The sequence below is a fragment of the Colossoma macropomum genome, unplaced genomic scaffold (genome assembly GCF_904425465.1).
Source record: "Colossoma macropomum unplaced genomic scaffold, Colossoma_macropomum, whole genome shotgun sequence".
Classification (NCBI taxonomy): domain Eukaryota; kingdom Metazoa; phylum Chordata; class Actinopteri; order Characiformes; family Serrasalmidae; genus Colossoma; species Colossoma macropomum.
This window is the reverse complement of record NW_023494787.1, coordinates 27,283,733-27,308,457: the sequence shown is the minus strand read 5'-3', so window position 1 is coordinate 27,308,457 and position 24,725 is coordinate 27,283,733. Positions and strand designations below refer to the sequence as shown.

General features: G+C 40.3%; 1 protein-coding gene across 2 annotated transcripts in view; it reads left to right on the top strand.

The window, feature by feature from the left end:
• Window positions 1-24,725, top strand: part of sdk1a (sidekick cell adhesion molecule 1a) — a 305,201-nt gene that overhangs the window by 228,418 nt on the left and 52,058 nt on the right. For both annotated transcript variants that reach the window (XM_036566735.1, XM_036566736.1), the window contains exons 18-26: window positions 2,252-2,367; window positions 3,413-3,608; window positions 4,155-4,253; window positions 6,969-7,160; window positions 9,381-9,502; window positions 14,941-15,050; window positions 15,423-15,573; window positions 19,276-19,513; window positions 21,217-21,332. In XM_036566735.1, coding sequence (XP_036422628.1) covers window positions 2,252-2,367; window positions 3,413-3,608; window positions 4,155-4,253; window positions 6,969-7,160; window positions 9,381-9,502; window positions 14,941-15,050; window positions 15,423-15,573; window positions 19,276-19,513; window positions 21,217-21,332 — 1,340 coding nt within the window. The remainder of the gene's footprint in view (window positions 1-2,251; window positions 2,368-3,412; window positions 3,609-4,154; window positions 4,254-6,968; window positions 7,161-9,380; window positions 9,503-14,940; window positions 15,051-15,422; window positions 15,574-19,275; window positions 19,514-21,216; window positions 21,333-24,725) is intronic.

Sequence of the window (24,725 nt, the reverse complement as noted above, 5' to 3'; positions counted from 1 at the left end):
TGAAAATAAGAAATAGTGATTAAAAACACACCCAGTTGTATTTAGAAACGGCTTGTTAATGAGCTGTTTAGTTGGGTTAAGCGTATTGGAGCAGGAAGAAGCCTAGAATTTGCCAGGCAAAGGTTGGGAGCCACTGATGTAGCCGAATGTTACTGTCATTAGTCAGACCATCTTAGTTTCTTGTCTCAACACGTTTAAGTTTAAGTATCAAAATGGAGGTTAGCTTAGCAGCATGCAGAGGCATTGGTTTTATGCCATTCTTGATTTGGTTAATAAACACCTTGTTGAGCTGGTTTCTTATGAGGTTATCCATATTAATTGTGAGAGATCTGATAGTGGAGGAGAACAGAGGAGTGCAGCATACGCCTTGCATTTCGAATACATAAACATATATAAATAGTCACTCTTAATTGGTCGACATTTGAGCAAGAGGCTTTCCATTCATAATAAGTCAAAGCTTGCCTGACAAAGTGAAGTACTATTCTCAGAAGCATTCTGCCCCTCTCTGGGCATTCATGAATATGCTTTCTGTATTACTAACTGATTTCTTATGTATCCAGTGATATAGTCTCTGGGTATATACTGCTTGAAATTCAGTCAAACGAGCAGAAGCAGTGGCCATACGTACCATACAGGCAGCGGCTTCTCCGATTTAAAATTCAGACTACACAACAGGTGTTGAAAGAGCAGTCTGGCTCCTCTGAAAATAAGGATGGCTGGCTTGTAAAGTCTCCCTCAGGTTTTTTGTTTAAATGAAGTGGCTCATTTCTTTCGGCTGCTGCACGCCTGTCCATCTGGCTATCCCTGGGCTTTCGCAAGGTCACTGGATATCAAACTCATAGGGTTTCATCTGCTTTTAGCTTATTGTGCCTTTTTCTTCAGCTTACAGCTTCAGAAAAAGGTCAAACCAACTAATACAACAGGATGCAACTGCGATTATTCATATTCATATAAACAAGCTGCGACAACGTGCACACTTTTCCATCACAGCAAATGAGAAGTCAACAGTGCATTTCTCTAAGTAGCCATCAAGTAAGGGCACCTTTTCCTTTAGTGCCACTCGACAGTGAGGGATTATGGCAGTGCTGATAGGTCAGTGAGCGAGGGAGTATGGCTGCTAGCGAGACTTAATGTGCATTAAGCCTCATATACTACAGAGCAGGTCCCCCCAAGTCTAGGTCTGTCGGCAGCAAGGCTGTATACGCTGAGAGCTTCCAGTGACGTCAGAAATAGGTAGTCATTAGACAATGGCTAGTGTATCTAGGACATCAGCTTTTACTCTCGAAAAGAGTTTTTTTTGTGACAGTGAGGACGAGACAGGACTTTACGGACCTTTTGAAGTGCTTTTTGCAACCATATTTTCACCAAACCAATTATTAGACCTCTACAGGACTACGGACATGAAAAGAGAGCGGGTCATTCTGATCCATTATCGTTTCAGCGCTGAAAAGTCTCCGCCAGCAAAGGTTATGGTTTTGATTTAGAAAAAATGATGCTGTAGGCCACGGCAAAATGGGTAGCTAGGTATTGTGTGCTCTTTCATCAGTGTGGGATATGAGTCGTGTTCACACATGGGTCCAATGGCAAGGGAACATGATTGACGTTGAGCGACATTTTACTTGCCTTTTCTTGACTTGTAAAACATGAGTATGAATTGATGCATATTTCACCCTGAAAGCTGCATGTTCTCATAGCGTTTAGGACTCTTGTGAACCTGTTGTCAAGCACCAGTGTTCAAGTGAGTGGAGGCCACTGCAGTTAGCTGAGCTCTCACTGTGAGCTGGATCCTTCTTTCCTTTGTGACAAAGTGCTGTGCCATGCAATCAAGCAGTTACACAATCAAGTAGCAAAGTTTACAGAATTCACCTGAAAGTTAGGACTAAGGCTGAATCTCAGATGTTTTCCTACTCCCTACATAGGTCTTAAAGTAATAGCTCCTGCAGCCAAACTGCGTACTATGTCTAACATTTGCGATTGAGCCGAGTGTGCACAATTCTCTGCTGGACATAGAGTGCACTATTTGGGTGTAGATGCCAAAATTTCACAACTTACATAGTGCACTATATAGGGTGTTGGGAGCCGTTTGAGATCCAGCCTAAGACACAGTGGTAAGCAGATGATTGCAGTGCTAGCCTCTATCTAGCTACCATTCTCTCTGACTCTCTTGTAATACACGGTACACTTACTACACCACACATATGGCCAAACAGGGAAAGACAAAAAGTGAAAAAAATGTTTTCGTTTCTTTTAGTTCCCACAGCTCCCCCACAGGGTGTGGAGGCTGTAGCTGTCAATTCGACCACCATCAAATTCACATGGAATCCACCACCTCAGCAATTCATCAATGGCATCAATCAAGGTTACAAGGTAATACATTTGGGTGTACCATCAAGGAAAATGCTCTGTTCTGAGTTCAAGCTGTGCAATGTTGTTTACAGTGTTAGACACCACATAAGCAAGTCTATGTGACGTGATATGCTTACTTAACAACTCAGTGGGTTTTGAGGCAAGTGTAAGGCCTGCAGTTTGCACATTGCTAACTGGTGCTTATAAGCTTCCATTAGCATACATTAGTCTCAGAGCTGCAGTCCAGTATATATTTAAAGTTTTGCTGAATTCTCACATTGGATTAGCTCTTCTGTTTTTTCTTTAATTTTATTTTTTTGGATTTTTCCTCAGTTTTCCTCAGTTTCCTAGTCATGTCCAATTGCCACTCATTAGTTAGGTCTTCACCCATCACATGCTTTTTCCAAGTCACATGAAGCCATCCATCCATCTTTCTAACTGCCCCTAACGTAATCACATTAGACAGCTCACCATGTTTGGAGGAGAATGCTAACTACCTCTCAGAGAAGAGAGCAAGGCCAGTTATGCTGTCTTAATCTCCTGGCTACGGGTGGCTGTGGCATTGCAAGGATCAAACTCACATTCTCCTAATGACAGGGCCAGTGCTTAGACGTATGGCTAAAAAATGAATTGTTTTTGTATTTAAATTGCAGGGAGTATGGTTTTTGAATCGCAAGAGCTGCAATTTTTATTATAACGTGGGATAATTTAACCCAATATCATAAAGCTTATGCACTACCTGTAGATAAGTTAGACCAATCAGAAGCACCTGTGTGCTGTATTCATGATTCAATACCATAACCAGCATTAAGTGTTCAAGCCTCTAGCCAGAAAAGGCCTGGACGTTAATTTACAGAAAATAATCACAATTTAAATCCCAATCAGAAAAATTACAATTAGATATTTTCTCCAAATTGTTCAGCCATGCTTAGACAGTTGTTCCAGTTGGAAGCTGAGTAGCTCTTCTCTCTGTTCCTGAAAGTTGGCAGGCTGTGCTGGGCTTGTTTGGAGTTCAGGCTTCGTCCTCTGCCTGAATGACCGAATGACATCTCTCTCTCTCTCTCAGCTAATGGCATGGCCTGAGCACTCTCCCGAGGACACCACGGTGGTGACCATCACTCCAGATTACCACGGCACCCGTCACCTGGGCTACGTCAGCGGCCTGAAGAAGTTCACCTGGTACCTGACCTCAGTGCTGTGCTTCACTACACCAGGGAACGGGCCCCGAAGCACGCCCAAACTTGTGCAGACGCATGAGGACAGTGAGTACTGACCTTCCACACTGGCCGTCCTCTGATAAAAGCATTATTTCATCGGATACGTTATCTTTGCCGCAGTGGAGACCTCTGAGACGATGAGGTTTCAGGCGGAGTGCATATGCTGGGACTTGTTCGTTAATTACCTAAAGACCAAAATCTGTTGTTTTTCATTTAATTAATATGCTGTGTCACTGTGATATGTGTAACTTAACACTGGGTCTTGGCTTTTACATCACCACAGTGACACTGCGTTGCTGTTTTGTGGCTCTGAGGGGCATTGTGTGGAATACTAATTATCAGCAGCTTATAAAAGTGACTTTAATTAAAAGCATTGTCCCAGAATTATAATGTCAACATGCTTCGACATTTTAGGGTATGCATAAATACATTCATAATTGTACAAGTGAGGGTAATTCGATTAGCTCATCAACAGTTGTTGCTATAGAGACGCTGTGGTGCAGCACAACGCGTCGGAACGCGGCATTAAGCAGGATAAACCGTGTGGCGTTTGTCATTGTGTTTGTTTGTGTCTGTCTGTTTACACCTCAGTTCCAGGCCCTGTAGGGCATCTGAGCTTTACTGAGATCCTAGACACGTCTCTGCGAGTTAGCTGGGAGGAACCTGTAGAGAAAAATGGAATCATCACAGGTGAGTTTATCCTACTTGTTGTGCTCTCATGTCAGATACAAGCTCTTTGCTTCCTCTACAACACTCCTGGGAAGCTGATGTTTAAAAGCCCAACCTCATCTTACTCACTACTACAGCCTCTCATCATCCCTTCTGTCAAAAATCGTTTGCAAAGTTTCATCATAATTTCAAATGTTAGCAACGCTGCACAGTAAGCGTCCAGGAAAATAGATTGCCATACTATTCCTTTGGTGCTTTTTAAAACTCACGGGCCAGAACCTCTTTTTTTTCTCCCCGCACTTGCAAAACACATTTGTCTGTCAAAGTGATTCATTGCTCGTTGCATTTCTCTTTGTTCTTAAATGAAATCAAATTTGTCCTCCCCTGTTTAAATTTAGCCGAACATCACAATAGACAGCACAGGTAAGTCTTTTCAGAGGTGTTTCGTTTTCATTACCACAGTATGCTGGTGTTTTTAAAGCTTCATTAATGGATATACTTCTATTTAACACTTCATTGGTTTTTTGCACAAAGGCAATTACAGCATTGTTGTTCGCGGCTCGGTTGCCAGAAACAATTCGCGCTCCCTGTAGCTCTGTTCTGAAAAGAATGATGTTGTGAATGAGTGTGTGTGTGTGTGTGTATGTGTGTGTGTGTGTGTGTTTATGCATCTTGTGCCACAATCATTATAGTTACGACCAGGACTGAATCAATTTGAAAAACATAGGGGGAAAATGGAAGAAGTCTTATTCTGCAGAGATGTCTGTTGTGTCTTAACCCATTAAGGCAGAGACGTACAATGCGGCAATATTGTCACATGTGATATGAGGTGCTAATTCAGTGTGAGCCCAAAAAAGACTGTTGTGTGTGCATGTTTTTAAGTCCAAGTGGCCATGGAAGCTGTAGTCATTTATTCATTATCAGTTATTTATGTGCTGTTCTAACTGTGTGGTTTGTGCTATATTGGTCAACATTTTCCAACTGCTCAAGCAAAGTCATATAAACTGCAATGCAGGTTAAGATTATGAGTGTATGGTAGTCGTAGCCCATTAGGTAATATGAACATTAGAGAACTAATCCAGATATTTATACATGAAGGGCCTCATAATTTACAAAATGCACAAAAATTGGGTCTTTTTTTATCATGTAGAATTAACTCATAAAAAAACATACATTAAGTCATATATGCAATACTGCTGGTGTGGGTTTCCTTATACTCAGAGTGCCAAAAAAAGACTTCTTAAGTATTAATAGTTCCCCGTTGTGGTAAAGCTGAATCGTTATGAAGAAAATCTAGTATCTGTTTGTTCATAGTGTGGACATTAAAATACAAAACTTTTACATGCTGCTTGTTTTTTTCACAGTTGGAATGATAATTTGTTACACCTATTTAAAATAATACTTTTAGAGTCATTTTGTGTCATTTTTATCCCAGTGCTAAAGACGAAAAAGTCTAAAGTGCTTGCAGCTTTTATATTACCAAAACTAAATGCTCAAATTGTTCAGTGCCATAAGGCTATTCCAAAAAAATGACTATTTCTACTGTTTAATCTGCGTTATTTAATTCTGTTTATAATGTTAATTTTCAATGCTGTTATTAAATATTTCTGGTTTATTTGATCCAACAAAGCTGAAGAACAGATTTTTATTTAGTTTGTTGTAAACTGCATTTTTTTAACCAAGCAAACAAACACATGAATAGGAAAGAACGCTTCAGTTGCTTTTTTTGCACTCTGAATGAGCGCACGCTCACTCTGAAAAAATCACAGTGAATCCAGAAATAAATGAAGTCTTGTGCATCTTTTATACAGTGATAGGCAACACGGTAACACAAAGAAAGCTCAGATTTCACATGCTAACACATTTCACCACAACCAGTGTTTGCAACCAGTGTTCAACATGTCCGTGCTGTAGCTCATCTGGCGGCAGATTTAAATGAGTCTAAGGGGCCATTGCCAAATTCTCAGTTTGGATCACTCACATGACGCTCAGTTCGTTTGGGTTTAAGACTTCTGCAGGGTTTTAAACATGTCTGTGGTATCTTCAAGACTATTGCAATGTTGTGGGTCCAGCAAAAGGAAGGAGTTCCACTCATGAAGACTCTATAGAGAAGCAAAGAGATGAAGACGAATGTGTAAGCAGTGCAGTGATACTGGACATAGATTAAACAGCCCCAGTGAACAAATGGCATTGAATGTAGATTAAGGGCATGGAGACGGATGAGATTAGAAGTGCATTAGAGCGAATGGCTCTTGTCTATATCAGTACACCCAGCGTTGGTGCCCTTTGAATGTTAGGTATGCTTGTTTTCGAGCAGGGTCTCTCAGTGCAAAGCTTGATTTATGAGTGCCTCAATGGAAGAGGACATTCAGTGATTGGAAACAGTGCTGACTGTGGTGGAAAATACTTCCAATAAACAGCAAATTACACAGGACCTCTGCTGGCTATTAGTCTCAGTTAGATTCAGGTTAGGGGGCAGGGTCCAAGGTCTGGACCACTCACTCTACCAGGTCCCCCATCTCACCCAGTATGGAGTGTGAGGGATTGTTTATTTCCAGCCGAAAAATACATCAGCCTCTCTGCTTTGGGCTTACGAGAGCAGGTTTCATGGTTTCACGCAGTCAGATTGAGGATTCCAAAATGAGCTTATTCCCTCTAGTCATCAGCCATTAGGCATTAGGTGGTTAGCAGCCCAAATGCATAAGTCCTTCTTTTAGCTGTGGGTCTTTTTCCCAGGTTACCTGCTGTCCTGGGAGGCACAGGGAAAGAACCAGTCGCGGGTGGCGCGCACTATGCCCAACAGCACGCTGGAGTACAAGGTTACTGGCCTCACCTCCCTCACCACGTACATCCTGGAGGTGGCTGCCATGACTGGCGCAGGCATAGGGACGGTCACGTCATCCACAATCTCCTCTGGAGTGCCCCCAGGTGAGAAGTTCTTCCCACAGCTACAACAAAATTTCATCCACCCCGCCCAACAACATGTACATCCAGGCCTGGGCAATAAAATGATGATTAGAGGGATGTGCATTCAACTAATTTTGATATTGAGTATCTGTAAGAGTTCATAATCATACAGACAGTCAACCCCAGGGAGGGAATACAAAACCACAAAAAATGGCCAAAAATAATGTAGGACTGTACTTTAACTTTTAAGGTAAAAAAAATAGTAGCACACAGAGGAAGATGTTTTATTATTCAAACAGCCAGGGGACATCAGTAGGTTTTCGTGTTGGGTAAGTAACAGAGGCTGCCTCTTCAGATGAGCTAATGAGCTAACAGAGCTAACAAATGTCGCATTGACGCTATATATTTTCTCTGTCTACCTGCAAAAAAAGTAATGAGCCACACAGTGGTTTTCATGATTGGATAATGGCATATAATGCAGAGCAACCTGAGGGCTTGAAGATCACGGCCATCCAGTGTTGGTTTTCTGCCTTGTCTCTTGCATACAGAGATTTCTACGGATTCTCTAAATCTTTTAATCATATTATATATAAAACCCCTGAGTTCTTTCCTATTTTATGTTTGAAACATAATTCTTGAATTATTGCACTATTTGATCGTGCAGTCTTTCACAGAGTGGTGAACCCCTCCTCATCTTTACTTCTGAAAGGCTCAGCCTCTGATGCTCTTTTTACACCCTATCATGTTACTGACTTGTTGCCAATTAACGTAATTAGTTGTGGTGATGTTCCACCAGGTGTTTTGATTTTAGCATTACGCAACTTTACCAGTCTTTCGTTGCCCCTGTCCCAACTGTTTTAAAACAAGTCACTGGCATGAAATTTAAAATGGGCTTTTTGTATTTTTCAAAAAAAATTCTCGGTTTTAACATTTGGTATGTTGTCTTTGTACTATTTTTCAATTAAATGTAGGGTTTAAATGATTTGCACATCATTGCATTTTGTTTTATATACATACTTTGAACAGCGTCCCAACCTTTTTGGAAACAAGATTGTGTATGTTACAGCAGAACAAGCCTTTTGTTCTCTTCAGGGTTCAAAAAATTCAGCTGAGCAATAGACAGTGTATTCAATGATTACAGTCAATTATTGAATATTGAAAAACATGGAAAATACTGAATATTGTAATGGGATCACCCATGCCAACCTGCATCCTAACCTAGATGCATTTCTCTACTTATTTTCCTCACTGCAAATGCTGTGTAGCATTTAGAAACTCTGAATGTGTTCTTTCCACTGGGAAGCCTCAACAGCGTTGAGACTGGCCTTTTTCATTGCTGATTTTAAATTAAATAAGAATAAGAACATTTCTGAAATTGGATGTTTGCATAAACATGTTTGCCAAATTAAATTTGCCACATTTTCTACTCTATAAAACTCATTTAGCTCTGTTGACACAATTCCACCAATCGCACAGCACCTCACTTGGAATCTGAAGCCACTGCTCACATACACAGAAGCAAGAATCGTGCACTGTGGTGTGCATGCAATCAATGATTCATTCATGCACTCCTCTTACGATACACTAAGCAGCCATTTGTTCACGAGAACGCACTACAGAGCTTGCGTTACTCATCCCAGGGCTAGTCGTCCTTAGCTTGTGGTTATGAAAATGAGCGATGATCTTTTAAGTTGGCCTTTTCCACTCGGAAGCTGGCAAGTTGTTGCACATGCTCAGCCATAAATCAAATATGGCTGCGAAGGAGAAATATTCATTTAAACTAGCTCAGAGGCAGAATTTCTCTCAGAAAAAAAGAGATGAATGTTAAAGTGGCTGAATGCCAAGCCAGAGCCATAATGCCTGCTGATAAATTACATATTGTGAGACATTAGAGGAACAGACAGCTACAAAGCTCAGTGGGGATTTTAGACAGATGCAAGGCTATAGTCTGTTATTTGATTTAATTCCAGTGTAATTTCATCAAAGTTTCCCAAAATTAAAAAAAGGATTTCTATCGCTGAACTTCAAAGGGAATGGTTTTCTTTTTTTTTTTCAGAGTGCTGAGTGCATCCTGGATTTGTACATCCTTCGCTTCATTTGAAGCTGTTCACAGAAACGATTAAATGATTCAATGAGTTAGGCAGTTCAGAAGTCACTGATGCCTCCTTCCAACCAGTTCCTGTGATGTGCGAGAACCGTTTGAAAAGTGAGCAGTCTAATAGTGTCTTTTTCTAAATCCAGAACTTCCTGGACCCCCTTCAAACCTGGTTATCTCCAAAATCAGCCCACGATCAGCGACTTTGAAGTTCCGGGCAGGAGATGATGGGAAAACATCCATTTCTAAGTGGATTGTGGAGGGACAGGTGAGAAAACACACTTTCCTTCTTTCACATTCTTAGTATAGTACACTGACCACCATCAGCTACATCTAAAACTGCACATATAGTGTAATCTGAAAATGTTGTTGACATGGGCGTTTGGCCACTTGCCTTGAAGATTTGTTTTGTATCATTTTTCCTTTTTAACAAACCTGTTTGGTTGGACAGTAATTGTGTCAAATTAGAAATGATCAGAATTTGTTAATTGTAACCACTGCTTATGTAATAGTGTGGTGACAATTGTGGTCCTCCTGCCAAGCTGGTACACCTTGCGTCATAGATGCTGTTCAGCTGGCTGAAAATTGCCAATATTACTTTATGAAATAAGATCTTAAATGTAGAAGGAGAAAGTTCATGAATGAACTTTAAGTTGTCTTCATAAAGCTGTTTCTGAGAAATCCCTGCCGGTTGCTAAGGTGTTGTTATATTGTCTCAGGTGGTTGCTAAGATGTTGCTAGGCCATTGCTCTGCTATCTCAGGTGGTTGCTAATATGTGTGTGTGTGTACACGTTATGGACAAAAGTATTGGAGCACCTACACATTACACCTATAGGAGCTTTTAGGACACCCCATTCTAAATACATAGGCATTAATATGGAGTTTGCAACTACAACAGCTTCCACTTGTCTGGGAAGCTTTCTACAAGATTTTGAAATGTGTCTTTTTTGCCCATTCATCCAGAAGAGCATTTGTGAAGTCAGACACTGATGTTGGACGAGAGGGCCTGGCTCCCAACCTCTCTTCTGATTCATATCAAAGGTGTTCGATGAGGTTGAAGTCAGGACTTTTTGTGCACTGGGCACAGTCATGCTGGAACAGTTGTCCAAAATGTCTTGGTCTGCTGAAACATTAACATTTCTCTTCACTGGAACTAAGTGTTCTAGGCTAACCCCTGAAAAACAACCCCATATCATTGTCCCTCCTCCACCAAACTTTACAGTTGGCACAATGCAGTCAGGCAGGTAACGTTCTCCTGGCATTCATCAAACCCAAACTCGTCCATTAGACTGCCAGCTAGAGAAGTGTGATTCATCACTCCACAGAATACGTTTCCACTGCTCCAGAGTCCAGTGGCAGCCTGCTTTACACAACTCCATCTGATGCCTTGCATTGTGCTTGGTGTTGTAAGCCTTGCAGGCAGCTGTTCAGCCATGTAAACCCATGTAATGAAGCTCCTGGCACACAGTGTTTGTGCTAATGTTAATGCCACAGGAGGTTTGGAACTCTGCAGTTACTGATTCAGCGTTGGTGTTGGTGACTTTTAGGCACTATGTGCCTCAGCACTCGGCAACCCCGCTCTGTAACTTTACATGGTCTACCACTTTGTGGCTGAGTTGCTGTGGTTCCTGAACACTTTCACTTTTCAATAATACCACTCACAGCTGATCGTGGAATATCTAGAAAGGAAGAAATTTTGTCAACTGACTTGTTGCAACAGTGGCATCCTGTTACAGTACCACACTCAAAATCAGTGAGCTCTTTAGAACGACCCATTCTTTCACAAATGTTTGTAAAGGCAGACTGCATGGCTAGGTGCTTCATTTTATATACTTGTGGCAATGGGACTGAATGAAACACCTGAATTCAGTGAGTAAAATGTGTGTCCCAAAATTTTTGTCCTCATATACTACTCATAATACTCATGTACTAGTATGTACGTGAGTCTGCATGTAATATTTATGAGGGTGAGAGATTTGCCTTAGTGACATAATTTGAGGCGGTTATAGTCACTACGGTGAACATTCTGTCATTCATTTCCTAAGGGCAAAAAAGTGAACAAGCGCTCCCCAAGAGCCATACTGGCGATTGGTCCCAAAAGTACATAGTGAATAGTTAATAGTGCACTATTTCCATATAGGCCCTGCGATCCTGCAAAGTTTCATGGTTCTAGCTTGAAAACTGCAAGCCATGAAAACGCTACCAAAAAAATATTAATGAAATGAAAAACTTTGTCAAGCCAACTTAATGAGGTGTTAAATAAGCTGTCGTTATGCCAAGGTACCAAAGCATGCTTATTAATTTTAAATACAATGTGTATACAGCAAGTTTTGGTCACAAGATTCATTGGCAAGAAAATTCACTGGCTTGTGCAAACCTGTCTGTGCCTGGCTGTTGTATGATTATGTATTATAACATTAATGAAAAAACTTGCATCCTTTTAAAGATTTTGATTAAGATTGATTGAGATGATGTCACCACTTCCCATGTGCAGTTTTGATGTAATGCATCAGTATAACATATACAATCGTATGCAAGGGTGTAGAGACCTCTGGTCAAATTATATGTCTTTTTTAAATAAAAAAGAAGTATACATCCTCTACAGAGAACACACTTCTACACATTTTAATGCACTATTACTATTTATTTACTGAGTTTAATATATGAGATAAATGTGGCCTGTGCAAAAGTTATAGTATATTTTATAAAAAAAATTGTGAAACTCAACAAAAAAATCAAAATTGTGCACAACAATTTGCAGAAAAATGCCAGATTTAAGTGTTGAATCTGTAGAGTGTAAACTTATTGACGCATTTAGAAATGTGTGATTTGACTAGGGGTGTTCAATCTTTTGCATACAACTGTATTATGAGCAATATCTTAGTGCTTTCTTATGAGCAAAGGTAAAAACAAAGTTAAAAAGTGTTTAGTGAAGCTAGCTGTTATCATAGGGCTTTGTCAACGCTGAGTCGATCATTCAGCAAGTTCAGGTCTAGTATGCATCACTTTGCTCCTCTGCATTTCTGCAGAAATCTCTGAAAATTTCCATTAACTCTGACAGCGTCCTCTGCACCTTTGAAAAATATCTTAGCGGATGCGCATCCCACTCGTACTGCAGGTGACTTCTTCAAAAGTTGACGAGAGATTGAATCATGCCACCAACTTGTAATTTGTAATTGACTTAACCTTCTAGACCAGAGTCGGCCACGAACTTGCTGAGGGAAAGCTCGGCTTTTCATCTAGAGGCACTTGAATTGCTAAGTTGATTGAGGCAGGGCTATCTACAGCTGCAGAAATCCGTCACTGTGTGTGTTGGGGGGGTTGTGAGCTGGTGCATACACACAAGCTATGAAATACAGCAGCAGTCACCAGCATAAGGTGCCACGCGTCGCACATCGATCACGTTGGCATAAATGCTTACCACATCCAGTACACCCCATTGGTCATCGTAAATCTCCCTGAGCTCTCTGAGATTTGATTGGTTCAGACCTGGCCTGCACGTTGGTCCTGAAACGTGCACCGTATCTGGGGTGTGCAGCTTAAAGAGCACTTTAACCTGCCCTGCTTTTGGCCTTGCTAATATTTCTAAATACTTTTAAAGGAACTGTTCAGTGAATAGTCTGATTTACACAGTTTTCCACTTACTCAAAATGTAGTTGATCAGCTAAAGCGTGTTAGGGGTCAGAAGTTTGCTTCTTTAGTTCTTCACTGGAGCTGTGAGGTTAAAGCTTATACACCTCCAAATAGCATTTAGCATTGTGGAAACTACATTCCTAAATCATCACACACTTACTGCAAACTGTGTGGAGTGCCCTCAGGAGAGTGCTCAGGCCATGCCGTTAGAGAGACAGATTTTATTCAGGCAGAGGACGAAGCTCTGAACCCCAAACAAGCCCAGCGCACCCTGTCAACTTTTAGGAATTTAGAAAGGAAATCAGGAATTTAGCTAGTCTAATGACTAATTTGGCTAAAAATCTAATATATGCTAGGGTGTAAATTAATGAATTATAATTAACTACAAATAATGAAAGCATGTCAATACCAATTAGCCTTGTATAAACTGCATACCTATATGATCTCACCCTTGCTTCAGTCTAAATTCTTAAGTGATCTCCAATAGACTTACCTATGTAGTTTCTGACACTGTATGATGATATTTATCTATAAAAATACACAAAGTACAGTACTGTGCAAAGGTCAGTCCACCTTCATTTACTGCACAACACAGCCAAGATATTGGCCATTCAATTTAAAATAATTTGTTTGCATACGGAAGGGGAAAGTTAAAGGAAAACAAATGAAAACAGCACTTAAAGCTTTTATCTTTGAGAGACAGGAGAAAATCAAGCTTCATATCTGAAAAAATCCACAGGTGTTTCTGTCCATCCTTTCACTGTGAGAAGACACCTCAACACTATGAGTCTGCAAGGATGTGTAGCTGTCAAGGCGACAAGAAAAGAAAATAGACAAAAAAAATAACATTTGTGAATCAAACAAAAAAGCTGCTGGTGTTCTCAGAGCAGTGGACTGACCACCCCAGAACCCAGACCTCAACATCACTGAATGTGTTTGGGATTGCTTGGATCATAAGAAGCAATAAATGCAGCCAACTTTTAAGACTGAACTTTGAAGGTGTGCAAAATATCTTTGCAGATTTCTTTGAAAAACTGAAACCAAGTCTCACAAAAAGAATGGAAGCTGTGATAAAGTATAAAGGCAAAAAACATTGCATTTAGTTGTTGAGACTTATGCATTTTTCCTGACACTGATAAATGAATAACTTTTACTTAATAGCTGTTTTGACTAGAAACAAAATAAAACAAGGGTGTTGTGTTACTTTTGCGTAGTACCATACATACCATAGTTAAACAGTAATAGCAGCCATCTCAAAGCCAGAATTTTGTCCCTAGGAGAGTGAGATACAGAGTAAGAAACCACACAGTCGATCCTCTATAATCAGTATCCTCAAGCTGTGCTGCATTATACTCTTTTAACTAGCTTTATACTACACTATATACACCTATCAGCCATGATGACATGATGGTGGTGTGCTAGTGTGTGTTGTGCTGGTACGAGTGGATCAAACACAGCAGTGCTGCTGAAGTTTTTAAACACCTTAGTGTTACTGAGAATAGTCCACCAACCAAAAATATCCAGCTAACAGTGTCCTGTGGACAGACTCCTGTGACCACTGACGAAGAACTAGAGGATGACCAACACAAACTGTTCAGCAACAGATAAGCTATTGTCTCTGACTTACATCTACAAGGTGGACCAACAAGGTGAGTCGAATAAAATGGACAGTGGTTGGACACAGTGTTTAAAAACTCCAGCAGCACTGCTGTGTCTGATCCACTAACACACACTAATTTGCCACCACCAAGTCAGTGTCACCGAGTGCTGAGAATAATCCACCACACAAATAGTAACTCTTCTGTGGTGGTCTCGTTGTGGTACTAACCATTGAAGGGCAGGGTAAAAGGCGGCTAGTTGCAGAGAAGCAGATGGACTACATTCTTTAGTTGTAGAACTACAGAGTGCACCTATTTGGTAAGAGGAGCTGATAAAATGGACAATGAGCGTAGAAAGAAGGAGATGGTTTTAATGTTATGGCTGATCAGTGAATAAGGTATAGATTGTGTAGTTTGCCTCATTTTTTTCCTGCGGTGGTCAGCATGAAGTCTTTAAGAGTTTCTGATGTGCAGGTGGGCAATACTGGAGAAGAAGATGAGTGGAAGGTGCTGTACGAGAAGGAGAATGATCCAGAAGCTCAAGTACTGGAGGTGCCCAACCTCACCCCCTTCACTCACTACAGGTCAGTACATACACACCACAGAGAAGAGCTGCTCCTCATCAGACCTGTTCTTTTCCCCTCAGTGGTGTTTTTCTCTCATTTACCAGGAGGGGTTTGATGAACTGCTCTGCCTCTGTGTTTTTTCTCCTCTCTGCAATTTGTGTCAGACCTTATGGATGTCATTGCAGTCCCTCCATTTGTTTGACTCTCTGATAAATTAAGATTTTATGCTAATTGCAGCAATTAGAATGTGCATTGTAAAGCATGGGGCCACTTTGCTGCCTGTACAGCTGTTTCACTTCCACCTTGCAAGTCCGTGTGCTCAGGTGGTCTATTCTCCACAGCAGCACTGTGCGATGGTACCAAAGCGAATGTATTTGTGGGTTGTTGCAGGTTCCGCATGCGCCAAGTAAACATAGTGGGCTCCAGCACGGCCAGTGAGCCATCGCGGGTGATCCAGACCCTGCAGGCCCCTCCAGATATGGCCCCTGGCAGCGTGACTGTACGAACAGCCAGTGAGACCAGTGTGTGGCTGCGATGGGTGGTATGAGCTCCTCTCTGTCTATTCTCTGTGTTAATCTATACTGTGTTCTCCATCAGCAGACCGTTTTCATGCTAGCTTTTGTGTCTCTGGGAAACACTACTTATACCTTCAGCATGAATAGACTAAACAGGAACAGGAAGATATGTAAACATGTTCATTTTTGTGACCTCACAAAACTAGTGAATTCAAAACATGCTGTTTTTGCAGCTTCATTTTCATGTATGGACTGAATGTAGTAGGGAGTGAATGGTACGTTTTGAAACATTGATGATGTTTATGTACTACATCAACTCTCTTATTTTCCATGAAATGAGCCCTTTAAGTTTGATTATTTAAGCCACACTTCTGTTTGTTCATTTTGTAATTAAAGTGATTACTGGACTTCAAGTGTCATTCACCATTTAGAGCTTTGCTAAATCAACAAGAACTGGTCTGATTGTGTGTGCTACTGGATTTTTACAGTGTATAGTACCAGTCAAAAGTTTGGACACACCCGATTGAATGTTTGTCAGGGCTGTCAAGCAATTAAAATGGTTCAGCGCAGTTGATCGCATTATTTCACTCTCCGGTTAAATTTTACCCTCCCTCTTTTTTAAATGGTTACCTTGTGAAATGTGACGCATGATGAGCAGAGCTTTTCTTATGCTGGAGCTGAACATTTTTGGCCAACTCAATCCACGACAGAAAAGTCTGCAGTGCATGGTGGAAAAAATGCATTCTGCCGTGAAAGAAGTGGAGCCAGTGAAATCCACAACCTGCTGTAGTATATAATTGCATTTTCAGAAGAATATGCTCAGCCATCTCAATGCAGCCTAATTGTAGTCCCATCACTCTTATACTGCTGCATTGTGTCTTCTTTGGAAGGGAACCATAGGTTTCCACTTTGCTGTTTTCTGCTTGTTCATTTATCCAGATTTCTCCTATAAGCTCTGTCCAAAAATAGTCAAATAGGCTTCCTCTCCTCCAGTCCTAACATTACTGATAGCACTGATCAAGTAGTACTGGCATCAGTCATGTGTTTTGCTTACTTTAAATATTGATTAACAAATTCACCATGGCAGTAGCTGGAAATAACTTTTATCAACAGAGCCATCAATGGAACAAAAGCTGTATTTGAACAAGAAGGCTACAGTTGCAGAGTCATACAACATGCAGCATACAGCATGCGAGCGGCTGGCCTTCAGGCTGGTCTTTAATAACAACAAGCCGCACTGTGTACGTTTTTTTATTAAAATTTAAAGAAGTAGCATTTCTGAGTCAAGAGAAAAAACATGCTAAAAGATATTGTGTGTGTGCTCTGCTGCGAGTCTCCCTGTAAAAACTGAAAGAGTCATTTAAAAGTCAGAGGTGTCGGATCAGATTTAACAGGCATTTTAATGACCACGTCACGCGTCGTTACGTATTAACGTCACACGCCCAGACTCAAAAAGAAGATCCGGAATGATGTTTATGTCTCAAATGCAAGATCAACATTATACTGATGAAGATATGATGACAAAAGTAGATTATTTACTCACATGCTCGGAGGACATATCCTTCACCGGGTTTTGACTAAGTTCTCTTTAAATACTCTTTCAATACACTCACAATCATCACATTCATCTGTTCAGGGAAGGGCTCCACCAGAGAGGTCGCTAAATCCCCAGTTCTTACATAGTGTAGCTTTAACTCTGGCATTACTAGTTTCTCATCGTCCTAAAGGGCCCATACTCCAGTGATCCAACCTCTCTTTATCCTTTAGAATTAAACAAGCTGTTTTGCTACTGTGCCTTTAAGACTGAAATATGTAAATAACCCTGTTCTTATTGGCTGTCCTATAATGATCTTCATTCACTAAGCAGTCTGGGCTGAAACATTACTTGTAACTTGAGTTGACAGGGTTAAAGTGCTGTTGACTTAATAGATGGATATATGTAACAGATGATTTTTACATATTACATCAAATGCTTTTATCTCAAAAAACAGAAAAAAAAAAGTTTTTTTCCATGATATGGGCTCTTTAAAACATCTTAATGTGTAGATTTGAAATTTGTTTGTAGGGCAAACATAAATAAAAAAGTTGATGCCTATGTGTGAATTAATTTCCAGAATTAAAATTGTAAATTTTTTTCAAAATGTTTCAAAATGCAGTTTTCAGCAGCTAACAAGTGCTCAGCACATGTGGACCTTTTCCAAGCCTGTTAGAAAAGCATCCCAGGTGAGCTTTTAGAGTTTTAATGTCTTTATTATTATTACAAAATGTGGAAAATACAAGGAAACCATTTCAAGAGTAGGCTAGGCTAAACTTTTGACTGGTACTGTACATAACCTGCCTGACCTTCTTCGGCTGTTTTGGGGTTATTGGACACACATACACACAAATGCACACAGATTATTTAAAAGTATCCTGGCATAGCATGGCCCAAAAGAGGCACAGTCTCCCTGGTGAACATTTACCCTTCTGTTGTTTTCAGAAGGGCAAAAATTGTAAAAACTTTTGAGACATTTTCTCTGCAAATCATCTCAGTACAAAAGCCCACTCATATTGGGACTGTAAAACATTACCTTGTGTAGTTCATACCACCCTGACATTTGTAGCTCTGCCGGTTTCCATGGAAAGCGCTGAAGCGATATATTATTACAAAGTCTGGTCTGGGGAGAGAGAATTGAGCTGAGCTAAATACAGTGGCACTGAGTGCCCGAGTAGGTGAGTTCAGCTGCATTATTCAGGCCTATTCATTTCTTTTTACTGTGTCTTTCGGAGAAGTGATCCATGTAAGAAAATAACAGTGAAAGAACTGAGGTAAGGACATCCCACCTCTTTCACATAGCTCTTGTAGATAGGGTCATTATCCTGTATTAAATGTGTTCTACTGAATGCAGGCTGCTTCTAGACATCTATTGATTTCCCTGTGAAATAAAGAATACTGATATGTGGGAGCCTGGGCCCAAATTGAGCTTCTTGAATTGAAGCTCTTTACTGTTCAGATTAAAAGTGAACAAGCGCTGATGGTTTGGCCAGTCTGTGACATTACCCTAATTTTTTTGGAGCGCTACCAAAATTGTTAAGTCGATTTGAAGACGCATAAGGATGATGAAGCATAATCAAGCATGAGTTATTCTTTTATTGGGGCATGTCAATTTAATAGGCTGCCCATCGCAGCACCGGGCAAGGCCAGGCACAATGCAGCCGCTCCAGTGTGTGAAAAAGCGAGTGTGAGCCCTCTTACTCATTCTTTCTTTCTCCCTTTTGCTCTGTCAATCTCTTTCTCTTCTCTGCTTCTTTCTCTTTCCCTCTCTTTGTTTCTTCTTTCCATTCTCTCTTTCCCTCTCTGTCTTTTTCTCTCTCTCTCTTATCATTGTCTTTTCCTCTCTTCTTTTTCCCCTTTCTCTCTCTCTCACTCTTTTTCTCTTTCACTCTCACTCTTTTTCCCTCTCTTTTTCTTTACTCTCTCTCTCTCTGTCCTTTTCTTTCTTTCTATCGTTCTTGATCTGGCAATCTCCTTCTCTCTTTTGGTTCTCTCTCTCTCTCTGTTTCTTTTTACCTTTCTTTCTCTCTTCATATCTCTCTTTCTCACTCCATCTATCTCTCTTCCCATCTCTCTTTCTCTCTCCATCTCTCACTTTCTCTCATTTTCTTTCTCTCACCCTCTTTTTCCCCTTTTCTCATTTCTTATTCTTTTTTTTAATTTCCCCGTATTTCCCTCACTCTCTTTCTCTCAGCCTCTGCCAGAGACGGAGTATAATGGTAATCCGGAGAGTGTGGGTTATAGAGTGCGTTTGTGGCGTGCGGATCAGCAAGGTGATTTCAGCACGCGGGTGGTGAATGACAGGCTGGAGCGAGAGATCACACTGGAGGGGCTGGAGGAGTGGACTGAGTACCTGCTGCAGATCCAAGCCTTCAACTCCATCGGCCCCGGGCCCTGGAGCGAGCCGGTGAGAGGCCGCACACGTGAGTCAGGTGAGGAGACACACAGATACACAGCCGCCGTGTCACCTGAAATAAACAAAACAACATTGTTCCAGTCAGTGCATCTCCAGCAGATGCCTTTTGAAATAAAGCCCCCTTTCCCAGAGCACGCATCTGGAAATTTCCATTCTCTTGTTAATCACATTTCGAAATGTAAACAGGTGGTTCTCCGATTCAATTTCACTCTCTTTGTGCGTTCATCGCAGTGGCCTCCTTCCCGCTCTCAGTGCAGCGTTTCTTGGCTAATTCTCACCGCAGCTCTGACTACATGCCTCCGGTGCTGATAAGCTAAGCGCTGATTGCCTTGCCTCGCGGCCTGGTTTTGCCACTTATCTTTTATCCTCCTCCCTGCGAGACACCCATAAGTGAGCCCTGTGGCCTCCCAGCTCCTGCAAAGCCGAGCAGAACCGGTGAGAATCAGCCTTTTAATAAAGCCATTTGGAAGGCCGTGTCTGGCCAACTGTAATCAGAAAATGAGGTGCGTCTGGAGGGGCTGATCTCTAATGGGGGTGCTGTGCATTAATGGTGCAGAGGGGCCCAGGGTGAGCTGGGCATTTGCCCGATGAAGCCTGGCTACCAGTATGTGTTTTTCAGTCTTTCAGAGGTGTATGCTCTAACACCCTCCCTGTACCCAACTGTGTCTGCTCAAAGCACACACTAATGCTAATGCTGTTTACTTTAGCCTCTTGCTTCCCCTCCCACTCCTCCATTGCTGACACTGGGGAGGCATCTAATCCAGCCTAAATAGTTGCACAACATCTGGAGCTGTGTGTTAAGACCTGACATACACTGCAGGCCAAAAGAATGAAAGCAGTATTTTTTTTGTTTTGTTTCACAGTTAAGTGTTAATTTAATTGTTTAAACCTCAATTCCAAAAAGGTTGGGACAGAGTTTTTTGATGATATTATGCAATATAGAGGATGAAATATATAATATCATTGCAGATGCTTGTTGAAAATTGTTCTTTAATTGTTTTAAATTAATTCACTGATGCATTTTTTAGCAAAATGGCGCATCTTGACCCATCCTTGCTTGCAAAGCTTTAGGCTTTTTCTAGATGCTCCTTTTATACCCAAGCATGATTACATCTATTTAAATTGCCTCTGCCCCAACTTTTTTGGAAAGTGTTACAGGCATCACTTTTGGAATGAATGTATGTTTACAAAAAAACGAAGTTGATAAGGTAAAAGATTAATTGTCTTATCTTGCCTGTCTCAATTTTTTGGAATTGAGGTTCGTATTTGCCAACAACCAACCCAAAACACTATGTTTCCTTTTGTCTAGTTACTTAATTATTTAGTTATTAATCTGTTCACAAACTTTTAATTTTATGCACCCGACTCAGTACCTAAATCAAAATTTAAGTAGCATCTGAATGTGAGAATGAGGTGGATATGATTAGAGCTGCAATAAGTCTGCAGGATTATCACCAGCAGCAAAATAAATTAAGAATCACTTGTATGCTACTGCTGCAGACATGTAGTCTAGCCATTTTCATTCAGTGTTAATAAACAAATTTCTCTCTGTTATCTATACGTATATCCACTATTCCGTTTTATACATACATATGTCGTAACATCAACAGAAAAAAGGCTCTGATTCTGATTCTTCTGTGTTGCTTCTAGACTTTTAGTCTGTGATTTAGGTGAAAATCTGATTGCCGTTTGGCCTTGTTTGGCCTTGTCTTTGAGCAGTGCCCTCAGGAGCTCCAGAGAACGTGACGGCTGAGGCCATGAGCTCCACGCGTATTCTGGTGACCTGGGGACCTGTGCCAGAGCCTGAGCAGAACGGCAACATCCTGGGATATAAGGTAGTGCTGCAGTCAAGGCATTTACAGGGAGGGATACTCGTAGAGCAAAGTAAAACTAGTTGGAAAATACAAGCCCTCCACTCCGCTGAATAAATGTTTCTTAACAGAGTAAAGGCTTTGCTTTCATGCGTGATCAAGCCCTCATAGGCCCTTGGACCACACTCCATATGATGAAATGTCATGCAAGACTAGATGCTTTCGCTAAGAGGAGATGGCATTGTGCTTTCTTATTCATAGCAGTTCAGCATGTTCCTACTGTTTGTAACCCCTGCAGGTTCCTCTTAAAATATATTTTTCTATTCAAGCTGACGGAGGTATCTAATTTTGCTGGCTGCGTTGAAAAATGCCCTCATATTTTATTGATTAATTTAAAATGGAATAAAACAAAAACAGCTGGTTCACAGTGGATGAAGCAACTTCTTAGAATGTAAATTTTCAGTAACATTTAAGTATAGGGAGGCATTATAATGTCCTTGTAATGTTCCTATTAAGCCTTATCAAGCTGAGAATTATCTGCTCATTACTAAATTATTAAGCACCTTCCTTTGTATATTATACATCATAATCCTTTGCACATCCTTGTTTAATATGAAGACGACCAACTAATGCTTCGCCAGACAATCAGATGACAAACAGTGATGTGTAATACGCAAATAAAAGTGCCATTTAATTACCAGCTGTTGGCTTGATAAGGCTTAATAAGAGCATTACAGGGGCATTATTATGCCCCCTATACTAAAGTGTTTACTAAGTTTTCTTTGCTTTGCAGTGTTAAAGATGTACAAGTCTCAATGGTCATGTTTACATGCAAAGATTTTTGCCAATCCAATTAAATACATTCCGATTACAGATGAGATGGTTACAGACTGAGGTGTTATATGCACACTCTATTAAACAATCTGATAGAAAATCTTTGTTTACATGCGCACAAGTAATCCGATCCAAAATGACGTGCATGCGTGGAGTACCACTTAGAGTAAACTTTACCATGACAGCGAACATCACAGGAGTCCAGTCAGAGTGAGATGAGTTTTCAGTTGGCGTGCTTATGTTTTTAATTACTTTACAAAGATGTCAGACTCAGAAAAATGTACCTCACATGTCGTTATTAAAGAAGTCCGAGAGGAAGACATCGTGTTCTGAGACACATAAGCAGGATGTCCGTCCCACCGCCGTCTTTTAAAGCTCAAAGCATAAACTTCGTCTCCTCTGCAGACCAGTTTCTGCTCCCGCCATGTTGAACGTTATAAACTTTTGCCAGAGCCGGTTTATGAGTTCTCTGCTTTTGCTATGATGCGAACGCACATGCGCAGAACATACTTACACATTCTGATTGGAAATATAATCAGATACAGGCGTTTACATGGCTATTATCCTTCTATTTAATGGATTATTTACAGTATTACCCACCTCTTTCAATCGGATAGAAATTGTATTCCGAATGGCCTCAATCGGACTAGTCTATTCCGATTGAAGTGTATACATGGACGTATTCTATTCCGATTGAGCTATTAGTCGGATTATTAATGGATTATTAGGCTGCATATAAACGTGGCTAATGACCTCAGATTAGTTTTGAACAAATCATTATTGCAAATAAAGACAGGAACTATAGCATTTCATAACTGAAATAACCATTATGGAACTGTATATCAAGATTGATTGTAAGATTATCCACTTTTTCTGAGACTTTCCCATTAACTATTAATGTCTAATGTACCATTGTCTCTTTTCTTCGCTCTTGGTAATTAACTGGATGGCAAATGCATTAATTGAAAGTCTAGTGCTTATGGAAGGGCAAATATTTGTGGTAGGATGAGGAGTTGTGAACTCATATGTTCAGAGCAGCTCCTCTGGTCTAAAATCAACAGTAATTAAGACAGGTGGCAGGCTTTATCGGAAACCCACCCTGCTGAAAAAAGAGGACCCAGAGGTACCTCATCCAGTTCTGCCATATTGCTGAGCTGAGGAAAGATTAACCTTGTGTTTTCTAAATATGATATCAAGCCCGTTTCAAATGTCTGTGTCAGATTCGTATGATGAGCGGTCTGATACATCAGTGGTCCCTAGCCCTGGTGAATCCATGTATCTTCCTTTCAAAACACATCCATTTTGAAATCAAAAACGAAAAAATATTTCTTTTCTTTTTTTCATTTCAGCCCCTTAAAACAAACATGGATTGTTTCATGTACATCATACATTTAAATAATGAATTCTCAGCTTTTTTCATTTTCCATTCTTTACATTAAAATGAGAAATACAATGGACAAAAAAATAAAAAGCTTACCTTTTAAACTAATTTCATCGACATATGCAAAGGTCACCAACAGAGAGAGATACGAGGATTCAAACAGGGAAGGATGTGGGAAGAATACTTCAGACCTGATAGTAAAAGATGGTGGAAAGATGGAATCACTGGAGCCACAACAGGAGATGATGATAATATAACATACGCCAAAATGTCTGCAATCTGGCTTACAGAGGTACACAGAAATGCTCAGTCATGAGTGTCCATAGGTTTCATGTCAGTAAGGGCTTGTTAACTCTTACTTAGCTAAGAAAATGTCAGTAATACATTTAGAGACTCCCCTTGTAGTCAAGTGTTGTCAGGACACGTACAGTGGAGACCAAAAGTCTGAAACCACTACTGAAAATGCCTTTATTTGCATTCTTTTCTAATTTAATGCAACAAATTATATTATCAGCAGAACGATCTGCCTGCAAAGCAGAATCTTTGAAATATTTTCATGAATTTGTCCTGCTTTTGCTTTAATAAAAGCTTGTACTTGTGCTGGCATGGACTCTGATCGCTAGTGACAAAAGCCTCTGATGAGTAGATAATACAACCATGTTTTGCTTTTCAAATCCACCTGTTCAGAATCGTCTGAACATGAGCTTCAATAGAAGGAAAAATATCTTTTTGTTCAAAGGCCTCAATATGATCAGTGATACAAATTTGCTTAAATTGGAATAGTGACCAGAAACAGTGCTGAATCTTATTCCTTTTAGTTGTTATAACTTCTCTTTGTTTTAATAATTGTTTTAATAATTTCCAGGATTAAATGAAAACAATCCCGGATTTTCAGTGTGGTCTCAGACTTTTAGACCCTACTGTACATATACACAATGAGCATATGAAAAAGTTTCAGCATGTGGAATTGGAGCTTTCAGTATGCTACAGTGTTTTCTGTCAATATAGAAAACACGCACATGTTGCCTTTATTGTGGGATGCACTGCAGTAGTTTCTGAGCTAACATATATGCATATTTAAAACAGGAAGAGCTTATTATTGATTTCTTTAAAATGTGTTATTAACCACACAGCTAAATTTGAGTGATTAAAAAATCACCAATTATGTAAAAATCATGAAAAAATAGCAGTATTTTCTGCTC